At 60.4% G+C, this 25,196-nt stretch overlaps 1 protein-coding gene across 2 annotated transcripts; it reads left to right on the forward strand.

The window, feature by feature from the left end:
• Nucleotides 1–2,591: 2,591 nt before the first annotated feature.
• On the forward strand, nt 2,592–17,623 carry LOC141581049 (MAP kinase-interacting serine/threonine-protein kinase 2). 2 transcript variants are annotated; one of them, XM_074384841.1, is made up of 14 exons: nt 2,592–2,762; nt 2,906–3,052; nt 6,981–7,068; nt 7,204–7,305; nt 7,387–7,484; nt 11,565–11,644; nt 11,894–11,967; nt 12,229–12,333; nt 12,435–12,490; nt 12,569–12,664; nt 13,017–13,211; nt 14,048–14,212; nt 15,020–15,063; nt 15,307–17,623. In XM_074384841.1, exons 2-14 carry the CDS (start codon nt 3,002–3,004, stop codon nt 15,548–15,550), a joined length of 1,398 nt encoding a protein of 465 aa, XP_074240942.1. In that variant the 5' UTR covers nt 2,592–2,762; nt 2,906–3,001; the 3' UTR covers nt 15,551–17,623. The 2 variants fall into 2 exon arrangements, with proteins under 2 accessions (XP_074240942.1, XP_074240941.1); XM_074384840.1 differs by having other exon boundaries at nt 6,981–7,305.
• The last annotated feature ends 7,573 nt before the right edge of the window (nt 17,624–25,196 follow it).

Below are 25,196 nucleotides of genomic sequence, written 5' to 3' on the forward strand. Positions count from 1 at the left end.
CAACATGGTGAAACGCCATCTCTAAAAAAAGAAAAAGAAAAGTAAAATAAAGAAAGGCTGAGGCGAGGATCACTTGAGGCCAGGAATTCAAGTCCAGCTTGGGCAATATAGTGAGACCCCATCATCGCATCTCTACAGAATTTTGTTTTTTTTTGAGATGGAGTTTTGTACTTGTTGCTTGGGCTGGAGTGCAATGACACGATCTCGACTCACTGCAGCCTCCCCGTCCTGGGTTCCAGCGATTCTCTTGCCTCAGCCTCCCCTGTAGATGGGATTACAGGGGGGGCAACACCATATCTGGCTAATTTTTTTTTTTTTTGAGACAGAGTTTCGCTCTTGTTACCCAGGCTGGAGTGCAATGGCGCAATCTCGGCTCACCGCAACCTCCGCCTCCTGGGTTCAGGCAATTCTCCTGCCTCAGCCTCTTGAGTAGCTGGGATTACAGGCACTTGCCACCATACCCAGCTAATTTTTGTATTTTTAGTAGAGACAGGGTTTCACCATGTTGACCAGGATGGTCTCGATCTCTTGACCTCGTGATCCACCCGCCTCAGCCTCCAAAGTGCTGGGATTACAGGCGTAAGCCACCGCGACTGGCCAATTTTTGTACTTTTTTTTAGTAGAGATGTACTTTTTTTTGTACTTTTCACCATGTTAGCCAGGCTGGTCTCAATCTCCTGACCTCGTGATCCGCCCACGTCGGCCTCCCAGAGTGCTGGGATTACAGGCGTGAGCTGCCGTGCCCAGCTGGAGTTTTGCTCTTGTTGCCCAGGCTGGCGTGGAACGGCGTGATCTCGGCTCACCTCCACCTCCACCTCTGCTTCCTGTGTTCAAGCAATTCTCCTGCTTCAGCCTCCGGAGTAGCTGGAATCACAGGTGCCCGCCACTGTGCCCATCTAATTTTTGTATTTTTAGTGGAGATGAGGTTTCACAGTCTTGGCCAGGCTGGTCTCGAACTCCTGACCTCTTGATCCACCCACTTCGGCCTCCCAAAGTGGTGCGGTTTCCGTTGTTTTTTTTTTTTTTTTGAGACGGAGTTTCGCTCTAGTTACCCAACCTGGAGTGCAATGGCGCGATCTCGGCTCACTGCAACCTCCGCCTCCTGGGTTCAGGCAATTCTCCTGCCTCAGCCTCCTGAGTAGCTGGGATTACAGGCACGCGCCACCACACCCAGCTAATTTTTCGTATTTTTAGTAGAGACGGGGTTTCACCATGTTGACCAGGATGGTCTCGATCTCTCGACCTCGTGATCCACCCGCCTCGGCCTCCCAAAGTGCTGAGATTACAGGCTTGAGCCACCGCGCCCGGCCGGTTTCCGTTGTTTAAGCCCACCGGTGTGTTGTCTGTGTTACAGTGGCTGCAGGAAGCTCACACACCCACACGATCCCCATGACAGGCAGGTCTAGCAGCTCCACCCCAGGTTCCTGGAGCCCAGGTGTGTGTGCCTGCGCATGTCTGTCTCCACACGCACACACACGCACCTACGTGCACAAGAAGAGGGGTGGGGGTACCTGGTTTTGTCTCCCCACTGCCAAGAGTCAGAGCAATGCCAGGTTCTGGGTTCAGGCTGGGAATTCCCCAAAGGCTCCTCCCACTCCCCCGGGGGGTGGCTGAGTTCGGGCCTCCCAGCGCCTGCGGCCTGAGAGCTGTGGCCGGCAGGGGCTCTCCAGCTTCAGGTCAGTGGGGTTCCAGCTTCTCTGAACTCAGGGCCCTGTTGGAGGACGGTGGGATGGGCTGTGGGCAGCTTCTGGAAACCCCTGCAGAGGAGGAGACCACAGTCCACCCAGCAGGTGAACTCCCACTCCTGCGTGCCCCGGCCGGGGGAGGAATTTGAACCAGGATGCTGTGGGAGGCGGGGCTGGCCGCTGAGGAGGAGCAGATTCTGTCTACGCCTGGAGTGGGGCCCCAGCTAAGACGGGACTGTTTTACTTCCCGTCCTGGCCACCATGCACCCCTTGGGCCCTTTCCCCGTCGGTCTCGGTCCCCACCCTCTACTCTGGGTCCTGTCAATCACAAAGCCAACTCGGGGTGTCGCTGCTCCCCAGGCAGGGGTGGCCCAGGGGAGGGGAGTAGGTGTCGGTGGCCGGACCCCCAGCACTATGAGGGAGTGGCTGGGACTTGAAGCGCGCTGGGGGTGCAGGAGGGCAGAGCTGGCGCCAGCAGCGGGGACTTGCAAGGGGGAACCATGGCCGGTTCCAGAGCCAGGGCACGACCCAAGGGAGTCGGAGTATGCCAGGCCCGGGGCGGCAGGCCGGCGAAGTTGCCCTGTGTAGGGCCAGCCGGCAGCACTCGGCTCAGTGCCCCGCAGGGTCCCCGAATCCCGCGGGCCTCAGACAGCACAAGACAGGCCAGCCCCGAGCCGCGCTCAGGGACACCGCCTGGGTCCCGCACCTGGACCCCGTGCGCCGCACTGCGCATGCGTGCGCTAGCCGTTTCGGCCCCGCCCCGCAGCCGGAGCGCGCAGCCGCACTGCGCTCCCAGAGAGCACCCCGCTCCAGGCCCCGCCCACGCCGCGCGTAGGGGGCGAGGCTGGGCGGAGCCTGCGTTGGGGGCGGGGCCAGGACAAGTCGGGGCCTATAAAGGTGGCGGCGGCTGCGACGCGCCCGGCTCCTCTCGGCGGCGGCGGCCCAGGCGGAGGAGTCCGCTCTGGCGGTGGTGGCGGCGGCGGCGCTGTTCCCCGCGCGGTCCGCGGAGCGGGGTCCGGGCTGCCCGACGTGGGGCGGCGGCGGCGGCACTGCGGCCCCGGCCCGAGCCCGACCCCGGTGAGAACCCCAAGGCGGCCCCGGGAACTCCAACCCAGTAGCGGGAACGGGCCCCGCGGAGCCCTCGCCGCCCCCGCCCGGTCCGCGCTCCCGGCAGGCCGGGCCCCGCTCACCGCCGTCCCTTTGTCTGCTCCCGCCCGCAGGGTCCCCTCCTCGGCCGCCCCCCGCTCGGCCGCCCGCCCTCGGGCCGCCCCCCGGGCCCTCGGTCCCCTACCCCGCTGGCGGGGCCCGGACAGACGATGGTGCAGAAGAAACCGGCCGAAGTTCAGGGCTTCCACCGTTCGTTCAAGGTGAGGCCCGGGGTCGGTTTGGGGACGCTCCGGGCCGGACCACCAGAATGGCTGGCGTGGGGGGGGGGCGCGGCGCTCACCCCTAGGACCGGCTCTCAGGGCTCGTGCCCAGCCCCCGCCCTGCACCCGGGGCTACCCCGGCCGGCCGTGCGCCCAGCGGGCTCGGTGTGCGAGGATGGGGGCGGTCAGCAGGGCGCAGTCCACTCCCCAGCCGTGGCCGTGGGGGTCCTTCCTGCAGGACCCCCAAGTGAGGCTGGCAGCGCGCGCCCCCTGCCCTTCAGGGCGTCAGGCTGTGTCCCCCGCAGGCCCCCGCCGCGTGTGTTTTGGGGGTTTAGCGGGCTACAGTCCTGTCCCAGTCGCTGCGTTGGGGGGGGGGATGTCTCCTGCAAGCTCCAGCTGGTTGTGCCCCGGTGGGGAGGGGTCAGCGGGCCACGGTCTCTTTCCTACCTCCGTGTGTCTTCTGGGGACCTCCCTTCAGAATCCCCGGGCCGGGCGGGTCAGGTGCACCCACTCCGGGTGGCCTGTGCCGTGGGGGAGGGGATGGGACGTTCCCCTCAGCCCTGCACTTCCCAGGCACCCCAGGCCCGAGTGCTGTTTCCTGTCGGAGCGGGAAGTTTTCTGCGCAGCCCGGGCGGGCGGTGACTGCTGTTGAGTGCTGGTCTCAGATGAGCGAATCTTGGGGGGGAAGGGGAGGGCAGGTGCTGGGCAGGGGCCCCTCAGGACCTGGCCCAGGGGACGCAGTGATGTCAGCCGGCCCGCCCCACCCCGCAGGCTGGGTTATGTAATGGCTTTGCCGGGCTTCCTTGGGCAGGGGCCTGTTGCCCGGTAGGGAAGGCAGGACTGAGAGAGAAAGAAGAGAGAGTGAGTCTGTGTGTGTGTGTGTGTGTGTGTGTGTGTGTGTACACACACGCGTGGCGCTCCAGGGTGGGAGGAGCAAGGAGAGACTCTGGGAAGAATTCCCAAGCCTGTCCAGCCAGCGTCCCCGGCCACCACCCACCCCTGCGCCCATGCCCAGTTTTTCCCTAGGGCAGCAGGCCTGGCACCATCGGTGTCAGGCTGGGCAGGAGAGGGGACCTGACAGACGTCTTTTCTCTCCTGTGGCCAGGCGTGAACTGATACAGGGTCAGTGCATGGGGCCAGCCAGGCAGCCAGAGCAAACTTGAACTTTCTAGATGGTTCCAGCCGTCTCCTGCCAAGGCCTGCTGACTCGAGTTTTGTAGCCAGACCTAGAGCGGTGGGGCCAGGACTGCCCACACTGCCCGGGACTGTGGGCTGGCCTCTGCACGGCGGGGGAGCCCGGCGGGGAGCTGGGAAGGTGGGAGGCTGGGCGGAGGAGGGCCTGGCGGGCAGTCCTGGCTGTGAGGTGTTCCTCCAGGTGGCCAGGACTGGTTCTCTAGGAATCTCCTCCCACCATGCACGGCTGCTCCCTGGATTGGGGCCACCTCTCCTGAAATACTCTCCCTGCCTTCACCAGGCAGCAACCCAGCAGGGAGGCACGGCTGCGGGTCTTGGGTTTCTTTCCTTTCTCTGATGGGAAAGTGAGGCTCCGAGGTGCCAGGCCTGGGGTTCCCCTGCACTCGAGTGAGGAGGCTTCGGAGTCTCATGCGGCCTGGCTCCTCCACCGTGGGGGTTCCAGCCGTCCATCTGTAGTGCTGCTGAGCTTGAGGCTGTGGCTGACAAGGGGGAATGGTTGGGCTCTGCAGCCCCCTTGGGTCCTTTCACCCTCTTGAGCTCCCACGAGTTGGGGGCAGCTGCCTCCGGTCTCACCTGTGCTGGACCCCAGGGGGAGGTCACTAGGCCACGGTCAGACAGCAGGCGAGCGCCAGTCTGGCCTTTGACCCTGGTCACCCACCTTGTGCTGGTGACTGCCCCAGGGCCACCAGGGGCCTCTGGACCAGAGCTGGATTGGAATGCTGACTCCACATGGGGGCTGGTTGAGCCTCCTTCCTCCCCTCCTCCCGCAGCGGCCTCCTGGCAGCTGTCTGCCCTAGCCAGGGTGGGTGGGGAGTCAGGAGGGCTGCTTGGCTCTTGGCTCCTCCCAGACTCTGCCCTCTGGCTTCCACCCGTCTCTTGGCCTTGGGTCTCCCACGGGCTCCCCAGAGCCTCACTTCTGCTGAACGACCCTCCTGTTAGAGCCCCACTCAGGTTGGCTGGGGCCCAGAGTCCCCAGCATCCTCACTGGGACTGGGACCCTTGCCACCTCTGCAGGCCCCTCCTGCCTGGTCCACTTGGCCAGGTGAGGCTGAGTGAGAGCTCAGTCATACGAGGAACCTGACCTGGCCTCCCTTCCCAGCTTCACAGACTTGGGCCCTTGTAGAGGGACTGGCAGTCCCCTTGCTGGGGGTTCGCTTGTCAGACATGTCCACATGGGTTCCAGCCATCTTTTTCGGGGGTGGGGAGGGCTCCCCTAACTGTACCGTTCCTTGCCTTGGTCAGGGTCACCTCCACAGGTCTTTGGCTGTGTTGTTTCTTGACCCAGCCCCCCAGTGCAACAGGCCTGGGTTTGAATCCTGGCCCCTAGGGTCCGAAGTGGGTTCCTTAGTTGGGTGCTGGGGCCCCCCAGGGGCTCCCTCTGTGGGTAGCTGGCGCTGAGACGGGAGAGGGCAAGATGTGGCCTGGGCAGGGCCTGGCACACTCGCGCCTGTGGGTGCCTCTCCTGTGAGCCGCCAGCACGGCGTGGAGTGACTCGGTAACTGGTGACCATGGGGTGAAGTGGCTGGAGGCAGATGAGCCTCGGGTGGGGGGTTAGGTGCACAGAGCTGGGTGGGTAAGGTGTGCCAGGCAGCCGTCGGAGCAAGCAGAGAAGTGCGGGGGCCTGGGCTTGGGGAGGGGCAGAAGGCAGGGCTGACAGGGCAGAGCCCTTAACTGCAGCCAGCCGCAGGCACTGAGCAAAAGGGAGGGGAGCAGCTGAGGGGAAGGAGAGGCGGCGGTGGTGTGCCATTTCACACGGGGGAAACTGAGGCCAAGGGAGGACAGCAGTCCCGAGACGGCCCAGGAGGCCGTGGGAAAGCAAGCACCGCCACCAGGCTGGCAGCCCTCCCAGTGACTCACCTCCCTCCCACTGCTCTGCTGCCTTTGATCCCCACGACCCACCCAGAGGTCGGGCGTCCCCGTTCTGTGGACAAGCAGACAGAGGTGCAACACAGGGCCTGGGCCCCGCGGCAGCTCAGCCCTGGCATGGAGGCTCTTGAGAGCCATCTGTTTGTGTCTGTCCCCTCCTCGAAATGCACCCTTTCCCAGAGGCCCCAAGGCCCTGGCTGTGGGTGGGAGGAGGGCTTCCCCACGGCCCTATGGAGATTGGGGCCCAGCTTCCTCCCGGGTGGGGCCGTCCTGGGCCCTGCAGGGTGCCGAACAGCGTCCTTGCCCATCCCACTCCATGTCAGGAGCTCCCCCAGCCAGTCATCGACACAGATGTCCCCAGGCATGACCCAGTGTCCACTGGGGACAGAATCACCCCGGGGGAGAACCCCTCCAGGTTAGCAGATTCCATGGGCCCCCAAGAGACTGCCTCCCCGATCAGACCTTGATGAGGTGCTAGGAGGCCGCACGCCTTCCACATGTGGATCACGCCTGTGATCCCAGCACTTTAGGAGGTCGAGGCCAGGGGTTCAAGACCAGCCTGGGCTACATAGCAAGACTTAATCTCTTGCTATGTTGTCAAAACACAAATCTAGAGAGAAGTCTACACACACACTGCTTGCGGGGCGGCGAGGAAGTGAATCCCAGGATCTGGGGCCCCCTGGTTTATGTCGCCTGCTGTATCGGGAGTTGATCCTGCTATTGTGTGAGCAGGGGACCGAGGTGATTTTTCCGAAATGCTCAGCCCAGGCTTTGTGAGCCGGACGCTGTGGCGTTGGTGGAATGGGTCTTCCTGCCGGTGGGCAGGGATGGGTGGGTCTGAGGGCATCTCCTCTCCTCTCCCCTGCAGGGCCAGAACCCCTTCGAGCTGGCCTTCTCTCTAGACCAGGCCCACCACGGAGACTCTGACTTTGCCCTGCAGTGCTCAGCCCGCCCTGGTGAGGGGCCCGAGGGGGAGGAGGGCACGGGGCAGCCGCCGTCACCGCCATGGCAGTGGCCCACTCCTGCAGGAGGGTGGGGGCTGGCCGGCCAGGGCCCCGTCCTGAGCCCCCTGGGCGTGCCTCCTGGGACAGACATGCCAGCCAGCCAGCCCATCGACATCCCCGATGCCAAGAAGAGGGGCAAGAAGAAGAAGCGCGGCCGGGCCACCGACAGCTTCTCGGGCCGGTTTGAAGGTGAGCGGAGCGGCGGGCACCGGGGGAGCGGGGACGGGGAGCAGCCAGGGTCCCTCTCACACCCTCCCGGCTGCCCCACAGACGTCTACCAGCTGCAGGAGGATGTGCTGGGGGAGGGCGCCCATGCCCGTGTGCAGACCTGCGTCAACCTGATCACCAGCCAGGAGTACGCCGTCAAGGTGGGCCTGCGATCAACCTCAGGGCCTGGTGCCCTGGGATCGGCGCTGCAGGGGGTGGGAGCAGGCTGTGGCATTCCGGCTCTGCATCCTACAGCCGGGAAAACCAGTGTTTAAAAGCGGCCACCAGGCCCTGAGCCCAGTCAGGAACGACAGCAAAGGTGACCCCCTGCGCCTCCCCCACCATATCGAGGTGGCCAAAGACCTGGTACCAGAGTGGGGGCTTCAGTCACCCTGGGTGCCCTGGGCAGTCCCTTCCTGAGTCGTCCCTGGGGGTGCATCGCAGTTGTATGACAAGGATGAAAACCCAGTGTCATATCCCAGGGCCCAGAGGGGCTTTGCGTCTGGGGAACCTCAGTGCAGGCCGGTGAGACGCCGGGGCTAGGCTGGCTGCCGAACCCAGGGTATGGCCGAAGGGCTGGGATTAGGAGCCTGTTGAGGGCCTGGTGCTGACCCCGTGACCTTGCGGGCCGGGCGGTTGGATCCTGTGTTCCAAGAAATCTTCCAGGCTTCCCTTGTGACCTGGCACCCGGCTTCTGGGCTGGGTGGGGTCCCGGGAGGGCTGGTTGCCCAGGAGAGAGGGCCAGGTGTGCCCTGGCAAGCATGGCTGGCCAGGGACCTGTGGGTCCTGGTGGACGGCCAGGCCAGAGCCTTTCTCTGAGGAGGAAAAGGACGGGTGGCCAAGGTGGGGAGGCCACTGGCTGGGCTGGCCGGGTGCTGGGACCGCATGGGCAACAGGTGGGGACAGACGCAGTACAGTTCCTGCTTCCCGGGAGCCCCCAGCAGGCCAGGGCGATGGTGTAGGAGCACTAGGCCCCTACGGAGCACTTCTGCATGGCCGGCATCCCTCTGAGCACGGCCCCCTCCAGGTAGCCCCACAGGCAGCCCTGCTTTCTGTTCTTGTTTGACAGGTAGGGACACCGAGGCTCTGGGGCTTAGGTAACCTGAGTCACACTGTGTAGTCTCTGGGGGCTCCTAACTGGTGTCTCCGAGACACATCCCTGCTCATCTTGCTGCCTTGTGTGGTCAGTGCTGGGATCTGGAGAGCCCGGGGGACTTCCTGGTGGAGGTGGTGTTGGTCACTGACATCCGGGAGTTGATCCAGCCAGGTGGCAGTGGGAGGAGGAGGTGTCCTGGGCGAGTCAGAGAGGCTAATCGCTGGTGGTGTGCATTTGAGGAGTGTTGTTTCATTCTGTGGGGACGGGTGTGAGCCCTCTGCTCTCAGTGGGCCAGTGCCTGTGGCTCGCAGAGGCTTCCTTAGGGTTGCCTGGTGCCACGAGGCTGCTGGTGGATGCAGATCCCCAAGCTGGGACCTCAGAAGAGGCCCCTTCCCTGCCAGGAGGGGCTACGCTCCCCTTCCTGAGGTCGTATTCTAGCTGGCCACCCAACGCACAGGCTGAAGTTCATTGTTTTTTTTTTTTGAGATGGAGTTTCTCTCTTGTCACCCAGGCTGGAGCACAGTGGCAGGATCTCGGCTCACCACAACCTCCACCTCCTGGGTTCAAGCAATTCTCCTGCCTCAGTCTCCCAAGTAGCTGGGACTGCAGGCGTGTATCACTATGCCTGACCAATTTTTTTTTTTTTTTGAGATGGGAGTCTCACTCTGTAGCCCAGGCTGGAGTGCAGTGGCGCGATCTCGGCTCACCGCACCCTCTGCCTCCTGGATTCTTGTTCAAGCAATTCTCCCACCTCAGCCTCCCAAGTAGCTGGGATTACAGGCACGAGCCACCACGCCCAGCCCTTTTTTTTTTTTTTTTTTTTTGAGACAGAGTCTAACTCTGTCGCCAGGCGCCAGGTTGGAGTGCAGTGGCACGATCTCGGCTCACTGCCACCTCCACCTCCCGGGCTCAAACAATTCTCCTGCCTCAGCCTCCCGAGTAGTTGGGACTACAGGCGCATGCCACCACGCCCAGCTAATTTTTGTATTTTTTTTTTTTTTTTGAGACGGAGTTTCGCTCTTGTTACCCAGGCTGGAGTGCAATGGCGCAATCTCGGCTCACCGCAACCTCCGCCTCCTGGGTTCAGGCAATTCTCCTGCCTCAGCCTCCTGAGTAGCTGGGATTACAGGCACACACCACCATGCCCAGCTAATTTTTTGTATTTTTAGTAGAGACAGGGTTTCACCATGTTGACCACGTTGGTCTTGATCTCTTGACCTCACGATCCACCCGCCTCGGCCTCCCAAAGTGCTGGGATGACAGGCTTGAGCCACCGCGCCCGGCCCAATTTTTGTATTTTTAATAGAGACGGGGTTTCACCATGTTGGCCAGGATGGTCTCAATCTCTTGACCTCGTGATCCGCCCACCTCGGCCTCCCAAAGTGCTGGGATTACAGGCTTGAGCCACCGCGCCTGGCCAATTTTTGTATTTTTTTTTTTTTAGTAGAGACGGGATTTCCCCATGTTGGCCAGTCTGGTCTTGAACTCCTGACCTCGTGATCCGCCCACATTGGCCTCCAAAAGTGTTGGGATTACAGGCGTGAACCCCGCGCCTGGCTGGAGTTGAGTTTTCTCCAGAACCATCTGCAGTGTGTGTCGGGCTCAGCCGTCAGCAGCGGCTTGGGTGGTGGTATCTCAGGACACTCTTGTGTCCAGTTGTTCTCCTGACCCTTCCTAGGGCAGTTTTGTTGGTCAGTATAGACACGGGACAGGGCAGAGGTGGGATCCAGGGGCTTAAGTAGACACCACATCCCCTACTACCACCGCCAGGCCACCACAGCAGGCAGGGAACCCGGGGCGGAGCAGTCACACAGGCAGCCACCTGCCCAGTGAGAGGGGCCAGCGTGTCAAGCCTGGGAAGAGGGTCCCAGCAGGTGCCAGGGGAGCTGTAGGCACCTCCTGACCCCACTTGTGTGGGTGAAGGTGGCTGGAAGCAGGTGGATCAGGCAGGAACCTGTGGTCCTTAGAGCTGCTGGGGGCAGTGGGGTGGCTTCCTGAGGCTCTGGGGCTCAGGGAGGCTGGTCCCACTAGTGGCTGGGGCGGCACCCAGGGCGGGCCTGAAACAGATGCCAGCAGAGACGGCAGGCAGGAGTCTGCCCAGGCTGGCACAGAGCCGGAGGGCTTGGTGCCGTGGCCACATGTGAGGTGGGGCCTCGTTCCCTAGTTCTGTGGGTCACATGGGAGCTGGCTCCCGGGGACAGACAACTACAGCTGACTGTCTCTTGGTCATCGAGGGTGGCTGGGTAAAGCAGGGGACCCTGACGTCCTGTGGGGGTACTTTGCAAAAGTGACAGATCCCAAGTATGTCTCTGAGAGCTGTCAGGGTCACAGGTGGAGAACTGGCTTCTTTCTCTTTTCTTTCTCCCTTCCTCTGCTTTCTCTCCTTCCTCTCTTCCTCCTTTCAATGGAGTCTCACTGTCGCCAGGCTGGAGTGCAGTGGCGCCATCTCGCTGCAGTCTCTGCTTTCCCGCCTCAGCCTCCTGAGTAGCTGGGATTACAGGCAAACATTACAGCTAATGTTTGTATTTTTAGTAGAGACATAGTTTCACCATTTTGGCCAGGATGGTCTCGATCTCCTGACCTCGGGATCTGCCCATCTCGGCCTCCCAAAGTGCTGGGATGACAGGCATGAGCCACCGCACCCCTCTTTCTTTCTTTCTTTCCTATCCCTGATTTAGCTTTCCCTCTCTTTTTTTTAAATTTAGAGACAGGGTCTCGCTGTCACTGAGGCTGTAGCGCAGTGTACCACCATAGCTCACTACTAACTTAAAAAGCATTTTACTGGGCGTGGTGGCTCACGCCTGTAATCCTAGCACTTTGGGAGGCCGAGGTGAGTGGATCACCTGAGGTCAGGAGTTAAAGACCAGCCTGGCCATCATGGGGAAACCCCATCTTTTTGTTAAAAAAACAGAGCATTTTGAAGAGATGGGGTCTGGCTCTGTTGCCCAGGCTGGTCTCAGAACTCCTGGGCTCAGGCGATCCTTCTGCCTCAGCCTCCCAAAGTGCTGGGATGACAGGCGTGAGCCCTGCTCTCTAGAGTTGCAGGGTGTGAGTGTGGCGAGTTTCAGGCGTGGCATTGGAGTTTCTGGCCTACCCCTCTCTGCCGTGAGCTCACCCAGGTGCTGTGTCCCCTCGCCCATTTCAGATCATTGAGAAGCAGCCAGGCCACATTCGGAGCAGGGTTTTCCGGGAGGTGGAGATGCTGTACCAGTGCCAGGGACACAGGTAGGTGACCCACCCTTGCCGCGGCACCGGTCTCAGCCTGAACACCACATCACCCCAGCTAGTATTTGTAGGGCACCCAGATTCCCAGGCCCTATGTTCCCCTCCCTGAAGCAGCCCCAGGTGGGCAGTGTCGAAGTGGGCCCATTACCCCAGTCCCAGTCTCTGGTGGAGAGACCCCTCCTAGGCTGGGCAGCAGGTACCCAGGGACCTCAGGAAGCCTCAGCTCCTCTCTTGCCCCCCTCCACCCAGGAACGTTCTAGAGCTGATTGAGTTCTTCGAGGAGGAGGACCGCTTCTACCTGGTATTTGAGAAGATGCGGGGAGGTACGTGGGGGATCCAGGCTGCGGGGAGGGAGGGAGCTGGAGGAGGTATTTCCAGCTGGGTCCTTATGGGGTGGGGGCTTAGCACCACCTCAAGGGAGGGGGCTTTTGGGGTCTGAGTGTCCTGCCCAAATAAATGGTGGCTCAGGGGTGAGGCCTTTGGGCCAGAGGAAGCCGGTGTGGGGGCGTCCCCGCCAAAGTGGAGGTGGGGGCAGGCCTTGAGGGGACTCGGAGGTGACCTGCGTGTTCCCCCCGCCTGCCCAGGCTCCATCCTGAGCCACATCCATAAGCGCCGGCACTTCAACGAGCTGGAGGCCAGCGTGGTGGTGCAGGACGTGGCCAGTGCCTTGGACTTTTTGCACAACAAAGGTGGGTGGTGAGCCCAGCCGGGTCCCCTAGGGTCACTTGGTAAGGACTCCTGGAAGATCCCCAGCCCCTCACCCCCCGTGGTTCTGTGGCTTCTCCCCCAGGCATCGCCCACAGGGACCTAAAGCCGGAAAACATCCTCTGTGAGCACCCCAACCAGGTAGGCCAGCTCCAGCAGGGCGGCCCCGCGGGAGGGCGGGCGCGTGGGGCCGCTCACGTCGTCTTTGGCCCCGCGTAGGTCTCCCCCGTGAAAATCTGTGACTTCGACCTGGGCAGCGGCATCAAACTCAACGGGGATTGCTCCCCCATCTCCACCCCGGAGCTGCTCACCCCGGTGAGGCCCGCGGGTCGGGGTCGGGGTCGGGGTCTGGGAGGGCTGGGGGCGCGGCCGCCCGCTCTGCGGTTGTGTAACCTTGCGGAGCCGAGGCAGCGGAGCGCGGGCTTCCGCCTAGCAACAGCCATTGATTGGCTGGGTGGGGAGACGGGGCGGGGCCTCGGGCAGGCGCCGGCACCCGCCGCTGTTCGGCCGGGGGGGCGGGGCTGCGGCCGGAGCGGGGCGCGTTCCCGGCGGCCGCTGATTGGGCGGGCGGGTCCGCGCTGCCGGCGCAGGTGACCCGCAGTTACCCGTGCTCGAGCCCACGTGATGCCGGGAAGCCCCGGCTGACGCGCCCTTCCCCCGCCCGCAGTGCGGCTCGGCGGAGTACATGGCCCCGGAGGTGGTGGAGGCCTTCAGCGAGGAGGCCAGCATCTACGACAAGCGCTGCGACCTGTGGAGCCTGGGCGTCATCCTGTATATCCTGCTCAGCGGCTACCCGCCCTTTGTGGGCCGCTGCGGCAGCGACTGCGGCTGGGACCGCGGCGAGGCCTGCCCTGCCTGCCAGGTGGGGCGGCCGGGGCACGCTCTTCCCCCTGGGCCTGCCGTGCGCGGCCCTTAACCCCTGGGGACCCGCCCCCTGACCACCCCAGGAACTGGCGCTGTTGAAGTGACTCCCTAACGCCAGGAGTCCTGCCTTGTGCGCCCCCCACACCCCGGGACTTGCGCTGTGCACCCCCACACCCCCGGGGACCGGCCCTGTATGCCCTCCTCCCTGATGCCATCCGCAGGGCAGTGCCCCCATGTTCTCCAGGTTCTCGATGGCTTATCAGCTTTGCTTGCCCAAGGGAAAAGCCAGACAGGGTTGAGAGATCTGAGAGGTCGAGTGAGGTCCCTGGTTTGGGGGGATCAGGCTCAGGCCACCTGCCCGAGGGTCAAGGCTCAGCATCTCCGGGCTGTGACCCCTGGAACCAGGTCCCCCATAGCTGCCTTTTTGAAATCCAGGTCCACTTGGGTAGAGCTGACTCTCCGGGTCCAGCTCCCGGTCCCCTCTGCTCCCCGCAGGCGTGGTCTAAGGTCTCGGTAGCTGCGGTTCTGATGGAGCCACGTGTCAGCCCTCAGTATCCAGGCCAGGCATCCCCAAACTTTTTACATAGGGGGCCAGTTCACTGTCCCTCAGACCGTTGGAGGGCCGCCACATACTGTGCTCCTCTCACTGACCACCAATGAAAGAGGCGCCCCTTCCTGAAGTGCGGCGGGGGGGCCGCCTGCAGCCCGCGGGCCATAGTTTGGGGATGCCTGGTCCAGGCCCTGGGGCAGGTCTAAGGCCCCCTGCCCCCAGTCCAGGTTTACCGTGTGGATGCCCTTGGTCGTGCAGCTGACCCCCGTGTTCTGTGCCCCCAGAACATGCTGTTTGAGAGCATCCAGGAGGGCAAGTACGAGTTTCCCGACAAGGACTGGGCCCACATCTCCTGCGCCGCCAAAGACCTCATCTCCAAGCTGCTCGTCCGCGACGCCAAGCAGAGGCTGAGCGCTGCCCAAGTCCTGCAGCACCCCTGGGTTCAGGGGGTTAGTGCCAGCCCTGAGGGCAGGGAGGGCATGGGGGGCAGCCTCAGCAAACATGGCAAGCCCTGAGGGTGCAGCCTGGGCGCCCCAAGATGCATTGAGGCTTGGGATGAGGGTTGCAGCCGAAATCCTCACTGCCGACCACCAGTGTACGGTGCCCACTGGCCCAGCAGGCGGCTCCCCAGAGCAGTTACTCAAATAATCTGGAGGGTGGTGGGGACCTGCGCCCAGCAGCAAGCCGGAGTCAGGCCAGCAGCTAGCCCAGCCAACGTGGACCCCGGCCCTGCCTGGCCTAGGTCTCAGGCCCACGGCCCGCCTCCACCCGTCCTCTTTGGCCCCGGATCCGGGAGCAGTCGGGTGTTTTTCTTGCCAGAGGTCATCTGAGCAGAACTGCCACCCCAGGGAGTGAGGATTTACTAAAAATAGCAGCTGGGGTCACTCTATCTCCAGGCGAGGGGCTGGGGACCTCCATACCCCTCCCAGGAGCATCCGGAGACCTGTGGGTTAAGAGTGGGGCGGAGGTGGGTTTGGGCTTGGAACAGCTGGGGGAGGTGGAGCGTGGGGCTCTGCCCCTCACCCTCACTGGGTCTTGCAGTGCCAACCTGGCTCAGCCTCAGGTTCCCTGGGCAGGTGGACATGGAGCCTCTCCATAGAGACCTTGGGGCAGGGTATTTCACTCACAGGGCACCCAGCTGCACTCCTGGTCTCCAGTGGGGTCCTGGTGATGGGGTGGGCGTGGCGTCCCTTGGCCATATACCCCGTCAGCGCCCTGGCTGCTCTCCAGCCCTGCCTCCCCCACTCTCGTTGCAGTGCGCCCCGGAGAACACCCTGCCCACTCCCATGGTCCTGCAGAGGTGAGGCCCGGGTCCAGGGGACAGGGTTTCCGAGTTAAGATGCTTGTGAAAGACCCAGAAACCCTTTTTGGGGTCAGGGAGGCAGCAAGTGCTGGGTGGCTCAGTGGTGCTTCCAGCAGGGCTCTGGCATCAAGGGGGCTGGGAAGGGGGCAGACAGCCCCTTTATCCAGAGCTTTGCCCAGACTCCAGGGGTCCCCTAAGGGGTGCCTTCTGGGTGACCACCTGCCCCACCTTGTCTCCCAGGAACAGCTGTGCCAAAGACCTCACGTCCTTCGCAGCAGAGGCCATTGCCATGAACCGGCAGCTGGCCCAGCGTGACGAGGACCTGGCAGAGGAGGAGGCTGCGGGGCAGGGCCAGCCTGTCCTGGTCCGAGCTACCTCACGCTGCCTGCAGCTGTCCCCGCCCTCTGAGTCCAAGCTGGCCCAGCGGCGGCAAAGGGCCAGCCTGTCCTCGGCCCCCGTGGTGTTGGTGGGAGACCGCGCCTGACCCTCCCGTCTCCCCTCTGTATATAGGTCGCCCGTCCCCAGGTCAAATCGAAAGGTTTTTTAAGCTATCTCCAGCTGGTGTCCAGCGGGCTGCCTCTCCTCTGGCTGGATTCCCAGGCACTAAGCTCAGCTGAGGGGGCCGTTTTATAGACGGTTTTTGCTTTTGGGTTTGTTGTTTTCCCATTTCCGCCCCCTGCCCTTTGTTTTTTTCTCCTTTTGATGGTTAGAAGCAATGCAGGCACCTGGGGAGGTGGGCAGAGGGTTTGGGGCTGGGCTTGTCCATTCCCCGGCCCCCTGGCCCGCTCACCTGAACTGAAGGTGTCCCAGGTCACCTGTGCCACCCGCCACCTGCCCACGTGGCTTGCAGTGACAGGAGAACAGGCCCACAGCGTTCGCCATCTTCCAGCGGTGGGGAGGGAAACGGGACCCTGCCGTGTGTCCTCTCCCACCTGCAGTATTTCAGGGACAGGTTCTTCCCTTCTATCCCTCACTCTGAGGGCACCCCTGGTGGCTTGGTCGGGGAGGAGGGGATGCTTGTCTCCAGATGGGCCAGGCTGGCAGGTGGAGGGCAGCCGACCCGACCCACCCCACCAGATACCCCAGCCCCTCACCCGCACCTGCGTCGTCCCTGTGATAGTTGACAATCGGGCTTCCTGCAAGGCCCATCTGTCCAGGACTCATGGTGGCCCAGCTTGGCCTCCGACCTTGACCTTAAGCTGCAGCTGACCCTGGGGACTCGCCGCTACCCTTCCCACTGCACCAGGGCCTGAGACCGCAGGAGCCCCACCCAGCCTGCAGTCACCTCCACCACTGCAGGCAGAGGGGCTGGACAGGCACTGTCAGCCAACGTGGGGGTCCCGAAGACACCCCTTCTGGGCACCCGGTGCCCCTTCTCAGGGCTCAGTCTGACCGTGGCCACGTCCTGCCTCACGCCGCTCCTCAGGCCTGGCACAGAAGCTCTGCCAGGTCCATCCTCGCCCTTAGATCTGGGCCCAGACCCTGGGGTCTGGCCGAATCCCCACCCCAGGGCAGCGTTTTAGGCCTGCCGCCTTCAGGAAAACGGCTGCAGCCTCAGCCTCCCTTCGGGCACCCAGGAATTGGGGTGTCTGCTCCGCCCCCCACCCTCCACGCTCCGACCCCCGGGGGCTGCAGGTCCTGCCACCCCTTCCCAAGGGTGGGTACGTTCTATGCAATACAAGGTTCCACTTCTGAGTTCGAGGCTGTGGTGGCGGGTGGCAGTGAGGGCAGCGGCCCCCCAACTCCACGCCTGGGGCAGCCCCTCTGGCTTCTAAATCCGAGGTCAGGATTGTTTGTCATGTTCAGTTGTTTCTTTTTTTTAAGAAAGAAAAAACATCGGTTGACTTTGCTTCCCTGTTCTTGAAGAATACTTGAATGTTGTGGGGAGGCCTGCCCAGCCCCACTGCCCCTCCCAAGTCTCCTACAATGGTCACAGTCTGGTGGCCGTGGGGGTGCTGTGCCCTCCCTGGTCCCCACTGCCCATATCTGTGGACTGCCCCTTCCAAAGACCCCAGGGAGATGGGGAAGGCCGTCCCCTCCCCCATCACGTCCCTCCCGTCAGTGATTCCATATTTTGCAATGGGGGATTTTCTGCCTTTTTGTATAAAAGAACTAGCAAACACCCCCACCCGCTGCAGGCGCCCACAGCCATCCCAGCTCGAAAGCTGAGCGACTAGCAGCTTTTTTTCTTTCCAAAGGTGGGACAGTCACTTTCTCCTCCAGTCCCCTCCCCCACCCCCTACCCCCATCGCGTCCACGAGTGACCTGGAGGACTGGTCAGAACCATTACTGTGAATGAGCGGAGATCCTGGGACGCCCAGGCCAGCTCTCAGCGCTGGGGAACGGAACAGCCATGTGTCAATGTTACGATGTTTTTAAAAGAAAAAAAAAAAAAACCTCAAAAGTTTTTTTAAAGTGGGGGAAAAACATCCAAGCACTTTAATTCCATTGTACCAGGTGAACTGATAGAGCTCAGAAGTTTTCCTTTACACCAACTGTCAATGCCGGAATTTTCTATTCTGTTTTGTAAGGATTTAAAAAAAGTCAGAAAACCTGCTGTGTGTGCCTGAGTTCTGGTTTTCTGTCGCCGAATAAGGAGCTGTCCCCACCCTATTGGTGCAGAACCACGTTGTTGCCAGTGACGTTGTGAGTGGGGATTTTTGAGGGGGCTGCTCCCATGGGGTCTGTCTCTGCCCCAGGATGCCTGGATTCTCCTCTGGGAAGACAGGGAAGCAAACAGCTGAGCTCATCAGCACCGGTGGCCTCATTCCTGCGAGCTGGGGCGACTCCAAGGCAGGGCTCAGCTGCCCGTTTTTTGTTTTTGTTTTGAGATAGAATCTCACTCTGTCACCCAGGCTGGAGTGCAGTGGTGTGATTTCGGCTCACTGCAACCTCCACCTCTTGGGTTCAAGCGATTCTCCTGCCTCAGCCACCTGAGTAGCTGGGATTACAGGCACCCGCCACCACTTCCAGCTAATTTTTATATTTTCAGTAGAGATGATGTTTCACCATGTTGGTCAGGCTGGACTCGAACTCCTGACCTCGTGGTTCACCCACCTCGGCCTCCCAAAATGCTGGGATTACAGGCATGAACCACGGCACCCGGCCATTTTTGTGTGTTTGTTTTTTAAAGACAGGCTGATCAGCTGGTCTAGGTGGCTCACGCCTGTAATCCCAGCACTTTGGGACACCAAGGCAGGTGGATCACTTGAGGTCTGGCCAACATGCTGAAACCCTGTCTCTACTGAAAATACAAAAATTAGCCTGGTGTGGTGGATGCCGATTCTGAGGCAAAAGAATCGCTTGGACCTGGGAGGCAGAGGCTGCAGTGACCTGAGAGAGTAGCACTGCACTCCAGTCTGGGCGACAGAAATCCAGGTGTGGTGGTCCCAGCTTCACGGGAGGCCAAAGCAGGAGGACATCTTGAGCCCAGGAGATTGAGGCTGCAGTGAGCCATGATCATGCCCAGGAGATTGAGGCTACAGTGAGCCATGATCATGCCACTGACTCTGGGCTACAGAGTGAGACTCTGTGTGTGTGTTGAAGAGTTTCACTCTTGTTGCCCAGGCTGGAGTGCAACCTCCAGCTCCTGGGTTCAAGTGATTCTTTTGCCTCAGCCTCCTGAGTAGCTGGGATCACAGGCACATGCCACCACAGCTGCCTAATTGGGTAATTTTAGTAGAGACGGGGTTTCTCCATGTTGGTCAGGCTGATCTCGAACTCCGACTGCAGGTGATTCACCCACCTCAGTCTCCCAAAGTGCTGGGATTACAGGCGTGAGCCACTGTGCCCTGCCTTGTTTGCGTTTTTCTTTTCTTTTTTTTTTTTTCTTTTTTTTTTTTTTGAGACAGAATCTGACAACCCAGGCTGGAGTGCAGTGGTGCAATGTCTTGGCTCACTGCAACCTCCCACTCCCAGGTTCCCGAATAGTTGGGATTACAGGCTTGCCCCACTATAGACCAGCAATTTTTTTTTTTTTTTTTTTTTTGAGACGGAGTCTCGCTCTTGTTACCCAGGCTGGAGCACAATGGTGCGATCTTGGCTCACCGCAACCTCCACCTCCTGGGTTCAGGCAATTCTCCTGCCTCAGCCTCCTGAGTAGCTGGGATTACAGGCACACGCCACCATGCCCAGCTAATTTTTTGTATTTTTAGTAGAGATGGGGTTTCACCACGTTGACCAAGATGGTCTCGATCTCTTGACCTCGTGATCCACCTGCCTCGGCCTCCAAAGTGCTGGGATTAAAGGCTTGAGCCACCGCGCCCAGCTAGACCAGCTATTTTTTTGTATTTTTAGTAGAGATGGGTTTTTGCTATGTTGACCAGGCTGGTCTCCAAATCCTGGCCTCAAGTGATCTGGCCCCCTCCGTCTCCCAAAGTGCTGGGATTACAAGCGTGACACAGCCAGGGCTCAGCTTCAAGCTGTGAATGGGGACCAGCGCCTGCAAGGAGCCTCCCTGTGTGGCTTGGGCTTCCTCACAACATGGCGGCTGTGTTCCCAGCCCTGTCTCCAGGAAGCAGTGTTCCAAGCTACCAAAGCAGAAGCTACCAGGCTGACCTGTTGGGAAACCAGGCGGTACCACTCCGGCCACCTTATCTGATTCCACAGGAGGTTCGAGTCCTGCCCAGGTTCAAGGGGAGGGGAAGGGAAGGGTCTCCTCCTGGGAGAGGGTGAGAGACATTGTTGCTGCTGCCTCTGGACTGTGCAACCTTAGAAGTCCTAGTGATTCTAACCTTCCCTGCATGGCCGACGTCTGACTACTCCAGGGTTCGTGCCCCCCAGCCATTAAGTTATTCAGGAATGACTATGCTGGGGCCAGTAGCAGAGAAGATGAGCTGGACAACCAAGGGCTGACCTAGATCCTGGGATTGGGAGTAGACCAAGAAGGGCTTCCTGGAGGAGGGAGCAGAAGGGGGGACAGCGAAGACTAGTGTTTAAGGAGGTCAGCCAGGGCTGCAATCCCAGCTGTAACCACGCTGCTGTGTTCCTCAGTTTCTGGATACATCAACCGGGAGCCAAGGGCAGCCAGGTGAACTGCAGGCAGGTAGCGCAGTGCAGGGACAAAACCCAGAAAGAAAGAAACTGATGGGCTGGGAGCGGTAATCCCAGCACTTTGGGAGGCCGAGGCAGGTGGATCACGAGGGCAAGAGATCAAGACCATCCTGGTCAACGCGGTGAAACCCCGTCTCTACTATAAATACAAAAATTAACCGGGCATGGTGGTACGTGCCTGTAATCCCAGCTACTCAGGAGGCTGAGGCAGGAGAATTGCCTGAACCCAGGAGGCGGAGGTTGCGGTGAGCCGAGATCATGCCATCGCACTCCAGCCTGGGTAACAAGAGCGAAACTCCATCTCAAAAAAAAAAAAAAAAAGGAAAAAGAAAAGAGAAAAGAGATGGGGTCCCACTCTTGCCAGGCTGGAGGGCAGTGGTACGATCTGGGCTCACTGCAACCTCCAACTCCCAGGTTCAAGTGATTCTCATCTCAGCCTCCCAAGTAGCTGGGATTACAGGTGACCACTACCACGCCCAGCTAATTTTTTTTTTGTATTTTTAGAAGAGACGGGGTTTCACCATCTTGGCCAGGCTGGTCTGGAACTCCTGACCTCAGGTGATCCTCCTGCTTCAGCCACCCAAACTGCTGGGATTACACTGTGCGCCAGTAACTATATAAATTAAACTACTCAGCTGGGCCCAGTGGCTCACACCTGTAATCCCAGCACTTTGGGAGGCCGAGGTGGGTGGATCACCTGAGGTCGGGAGTTCAAGACCAGCTTGACCAAGAGGGAGAAACCCCATCTCTACTATAATTACAAAATTAGCCAGGCGTTATTGCACATGCCTGTAATCCCAGCTACTTGGCACGCTGAGGTAGGAGAATCACTTGAACCAGGGAGGCGGAGGTTGCGGTGAGCCGAGATCACGCCATTGCACTCCAGCCTGGGTTACAAGAGCGAAACTCCGTCTCAAAAAAAAAAAAAAGGTGCCGGGCGCGGTGGCTCAAGCCTGTAATCCCAGCACTTTGGGAGGCCGAGGCGGGTGGATCACGAGGTCGAGAGATCGAGACCATCCTGGTCAAAATGGTGAAACCCCGTCTCTACTAAAAATACAAAAAAATAGCTGGGCATGGTGGCACGTCCCTGTAATCCCAGCTACTCAGGAGGCTGAGGCAGGAGGATTGCCTGAACCCAGGAGGCGGAGGCTGCGGTGAGCCGAGATCGCGCCATTGCACTCCAGCCTGGGTAACAAGAGCAAAACTCCGTCTCAAAAAAAAAAAAAAAAGATTTGGGACCTAGAAGGGAGACTTACGGCCTGTGGGGTGGGGCTTTAACCTAGAGGGGGCGGGACTTATGTACCGCAGGCGGGAGTAGGGCTCGTGTCTGGAGCCAAGCGTGGGGCCTGGAAGGGCGGGGCTTGGCGCCGGGAGGGGCAGAGTTTGGGTCTGGGTCAGGTTTGGGGCCCGGAGGGGCGGGGTTGGAGGGTGTTCAGAAGGGGCGGGGCTTGTGTATTGAGTGAGATTTGGGACCTGGAAGAGACTAGCGGCCTGGGGGGCGGGGCTTTAGTCAGGAGGGGGCGGGGCTTATGAGCTGGAGGCGGGGTCTCGGGCTAGGTTTGAGCCTGGAGGGGCGGGTTTGGGCCTGGGGCCAGGTTTGGTGCCTGGAGGGGGCTGGAGGTGAGAGAGATGGCGCCCTGGACTCCAGTCCACTGGGTTCACTGGCTGCCCCAGGAGCCTGCGTGGGAGAAGGAAGGTTCTGGTACCCGCACACCGAGAAGCTGGAGCGCCGAGGGTAAGCACCGTGTGGGGACACACCCGACCACGGCGTGGGGAGGGGGCTGCACCCAAAAGCGGCAGGGAACCCAGGCAGCGTTTTATTTTTTCACGTAACACCTTTGCTGTGATAAAACTCAGCACCTGGCCGGGCGCGGTGGCTCACGCCTGTAATCCCAGCACTTGGGAAGGCCGAGGTGGGCGGATCACATGAGGTCAGGAGTTCAAGACCAGCCTGGCCAACATGGGGAAACCCCGTCTCTATCAAAAATACAAAATTAGCCTGGCGTGGTGACAGGTGCTTGTAATCCAAGGTACCCGAGAGGCTGAGGCAGGAAAATCGTTTGAGCCCAGGAGGCTGAGGCTGCAGTGAGCCGAGATTGCGCCATTGCACTCCGGCCTGGGCAACAGAGTGAGACTTTTTCAAAAAAACAAAAAAACGGCCGGGCGCGGTGGCTCAAGCCTGTAATCCCAGCACTTTGGGAGGCCGAGGCGGGTGGATCACAAGGTCAAGAGATCGAGACCATCCTGGTCAACATGGTGAAACCCCGTCTCTACTAAAAATACAAAAAAAAATAGCTGGGCATGGTGGTGTGTGCCTGTAATCCCAGCTACTCAGGAGGCTGAGGCAGGAGAATTGCCTGAACCCAGGAGGCGGAGGTTGCGGTGAGCCGAGATTGCACCATTGCACTCCAGCCTGGGTAACAAGAGCGAAACTCCGTCTCAAAAAAAACAAAAACAAAAACAAAAACAAAAAAACAAAAAAACTCAGCACCGTATTTCACCCAATTGGTCTGAAATTCAGTGGTTTTAGCACAAGCAAGGTTGTGCAACCTTCACCTCTAATCCAATTCTGCAACATTCTCACCCGGAAAAGCAAGCCTCCCCAACCTCCCCAGCTCCCAGTGGCCCCTAGAGCACTCTCCGTCTCTGGGGATTTGCCTGTTCTGGACGTTTCTTTTCTTTCCTTTTTTTTTTTTTTTTTTTTTTGAGACAGAATTTCGCTCTTGTTGCCCAGGCTGGAGTGCAATGTTGCGATCTCGGCTCACTGCAAACTCCGCCTCTGGGGTTCAGCTGATTCTCCAGCCTCAGCCTCCTGAGTAGCTGGGACTACAGGCACGCGCCACCACGCCCAGCCAATTTTGTTTTTTTCTTTTTTTTTTTTTTAGAGACGGGGTTTCTCCATGTTGGTCAGGCTGGTCTTGAACTCCCGACCTCAGGTGATCTGCCCGCCTCGGCCTCTCAAAGTGCTAGGATTACAGGCGCAAGTCACCATGCCCGGCCGACAAATTTTTATTTTTAGTGGAGACAGAGTTTCACCATATTGGCCAGGCTGGTCTCGAACTCCTGACCTTGAGTGATTCGCCCACCTCAGCCTCCCAAAGTGCTGGGATTACAGGCATGAGCCACCGCGCCGGCTTGTTCTGGATATTTCATGTGAATGGTCCTTGAGTGGATTCCAGCTGGGCCTGGAGGAAGAAGGCACCAGGGAGACCCAGGCGGAGCCAGAGACCATGGCCAGGAGGAGCCCAGCCCTGCAGGGCTGACTGATGGGGGAGGTGAAGGCTGGACCGGGCACCGGGAGTCTATCACCGCCACAGTCCCAACTGAACCCCAAGACCCATGCAGTCCTTCTGGCCCTCTTCTGCAGCTTCAGTGGGAGGGAGGGGCCCAGGGTCCTCCGCTAGCTTCCCCCACAGCCTCAAGGCACAGACTGGAAATCAAGGTTCCGAGCTGCCCCTGGAGCAGGGTCTGTGGGGCTGACCGGATCAGGGCTGCTATCCCGGGCCTCAGTTTCCCCATCTGGAGAACAGAGGGCTGGGCCAGATGGCTGGAGGGCTGGGCCAGATGGCTGCGAGGCTGAGCCAGTCCGGGCCTCTACCCTGGACCGTGGCAGCCCTCAGAAACCCAGAAAGTCCCAGCCCCCAGGTTTTCTCTGGGTGCTTCGGCCAACACAGCAGAGCCTCATCAGAGCTGGGGACGGCTCCCCCTCCTCAGCCCCATCCCTAAGGCCTCTCTTCTCTCCTGGCTGTGGACTTCCCTGCCTTCTCCTCCTCTGCCCCCATCATACCCTTTGAATCTGACCTCCCAAGTCTCCTCTCAAAATCACCCACACATTTCCCCCTTCCACCCCAGGCCAAGGCTGCAGACTCCTTGCTCACCTTCCAGCCCCCATTCCTGCCTCTCATCCCTCCCCTACTCTAACATCTCCCATAGCTCCCCGTTCCTTACAGCACAGAAACAAAGTGCTCTTGCCTGCCTGCCCTGGCACCTAGGTTAGGTTCAAATAATAATAATAATTTTGTTTAGACTGGGTGTAGTGGCCCCCATCTGTAAGCTCAACACTTTGGGAGGCCAAGGTGAGAGGATTGCTTGAGCCCAGGAGTTCAAGGTTCAGGGCTCCCAGCCTCCAAGCCTCCCCCAAACCCCGCCCTCCTGTCAATTTCTCCAGCCCCAGCTCCTTCCTTACACCAGGCCTGTGCACCTGCTCCCCCTTCCAGCGGGACCTCCCCATGTGCTCTGCAGCTGGTTTCTCCTCTGCACCCTTCAGCTCCCAGGTCTGGGATCCCTTCTGCAGTTGTCCCTAGGAGCTCCAGCTGCATCCCAGCCTCATGTATGACCATCCATGAGTGTTCCTCGCCTTGGGTTACTCATCTGCCACACTTGAAGGCGGGCCGAGCTCAGCTGGCTGTTCCTTTGTCTGAGTTTGTGACCTCGCACATAGCAGATGGAATGAATGAATGAATGAATGAAGGCACACAGACGGCCCCACCCGGCCATCCTCACGGTTCCCTGGCCCGCTGTCCTCATCCCTTGCCCAGCCTGGCTTGTGTGTAGGGAGTGTTGGGGTTGCCATAGGCCAAGTTGCTTCCCTCCCAGGTGGCACTGAGCCCCGCCCTGCCAGCCCAGCCCGCTGACCGCTGCCTGCCCCCGGCCGCCTGCCAGGAACAGCTTGTCCTCTGAGCTGCTGCTCTCAATCCTGTGTTTGTGGTTTCCTCTTTGCCAATCCCGCCCTCTTCCAGTCTCTTCTTCTAGAGTGGCAGGAAAATTCCAGAGCTGGAGGACCTGGGAGCCTTTCGCAGGTTGTGACTGAGGCCACTCCTGGCTCCAGGGCCCAGTGTGCCCCTTCGTAAAGGGGGTCACCAGCTCCGGCTCGCAGCTGCCCAGCCGGGGTCCATCCATGTGTCCCACTGGGTCAGGGGCCGGAGCAAACTGCCTCCTTCACGGTGAAATCACCTCTGCACCACAGACTTGATTCCGGGAACTGTCTGACCAGACAGCAGCACAGCCTGTAATCCCAGCACTTTGGGAGGCCGAGGCAGGTGGATCATGAGGTCAAGAGATCAAGACCATTCTGGCCA

The sequence above is a fragment of the Saimiri boliviensis genome, chromosome 14 (assembly GCF_048565385.1).
Source record: "Saimiri boliviensis isolate mSaiBol1 chromosome 14, mSaiBol1.pri, whole genome shotgun sequence".
Classification (NCBI taxonomy): domain Eukaryota; kingdom Metazoa; phylum Chordata; class Mammalia; order Primates; family Cebidae; genus Saimiri; species Saimiri boliviensis.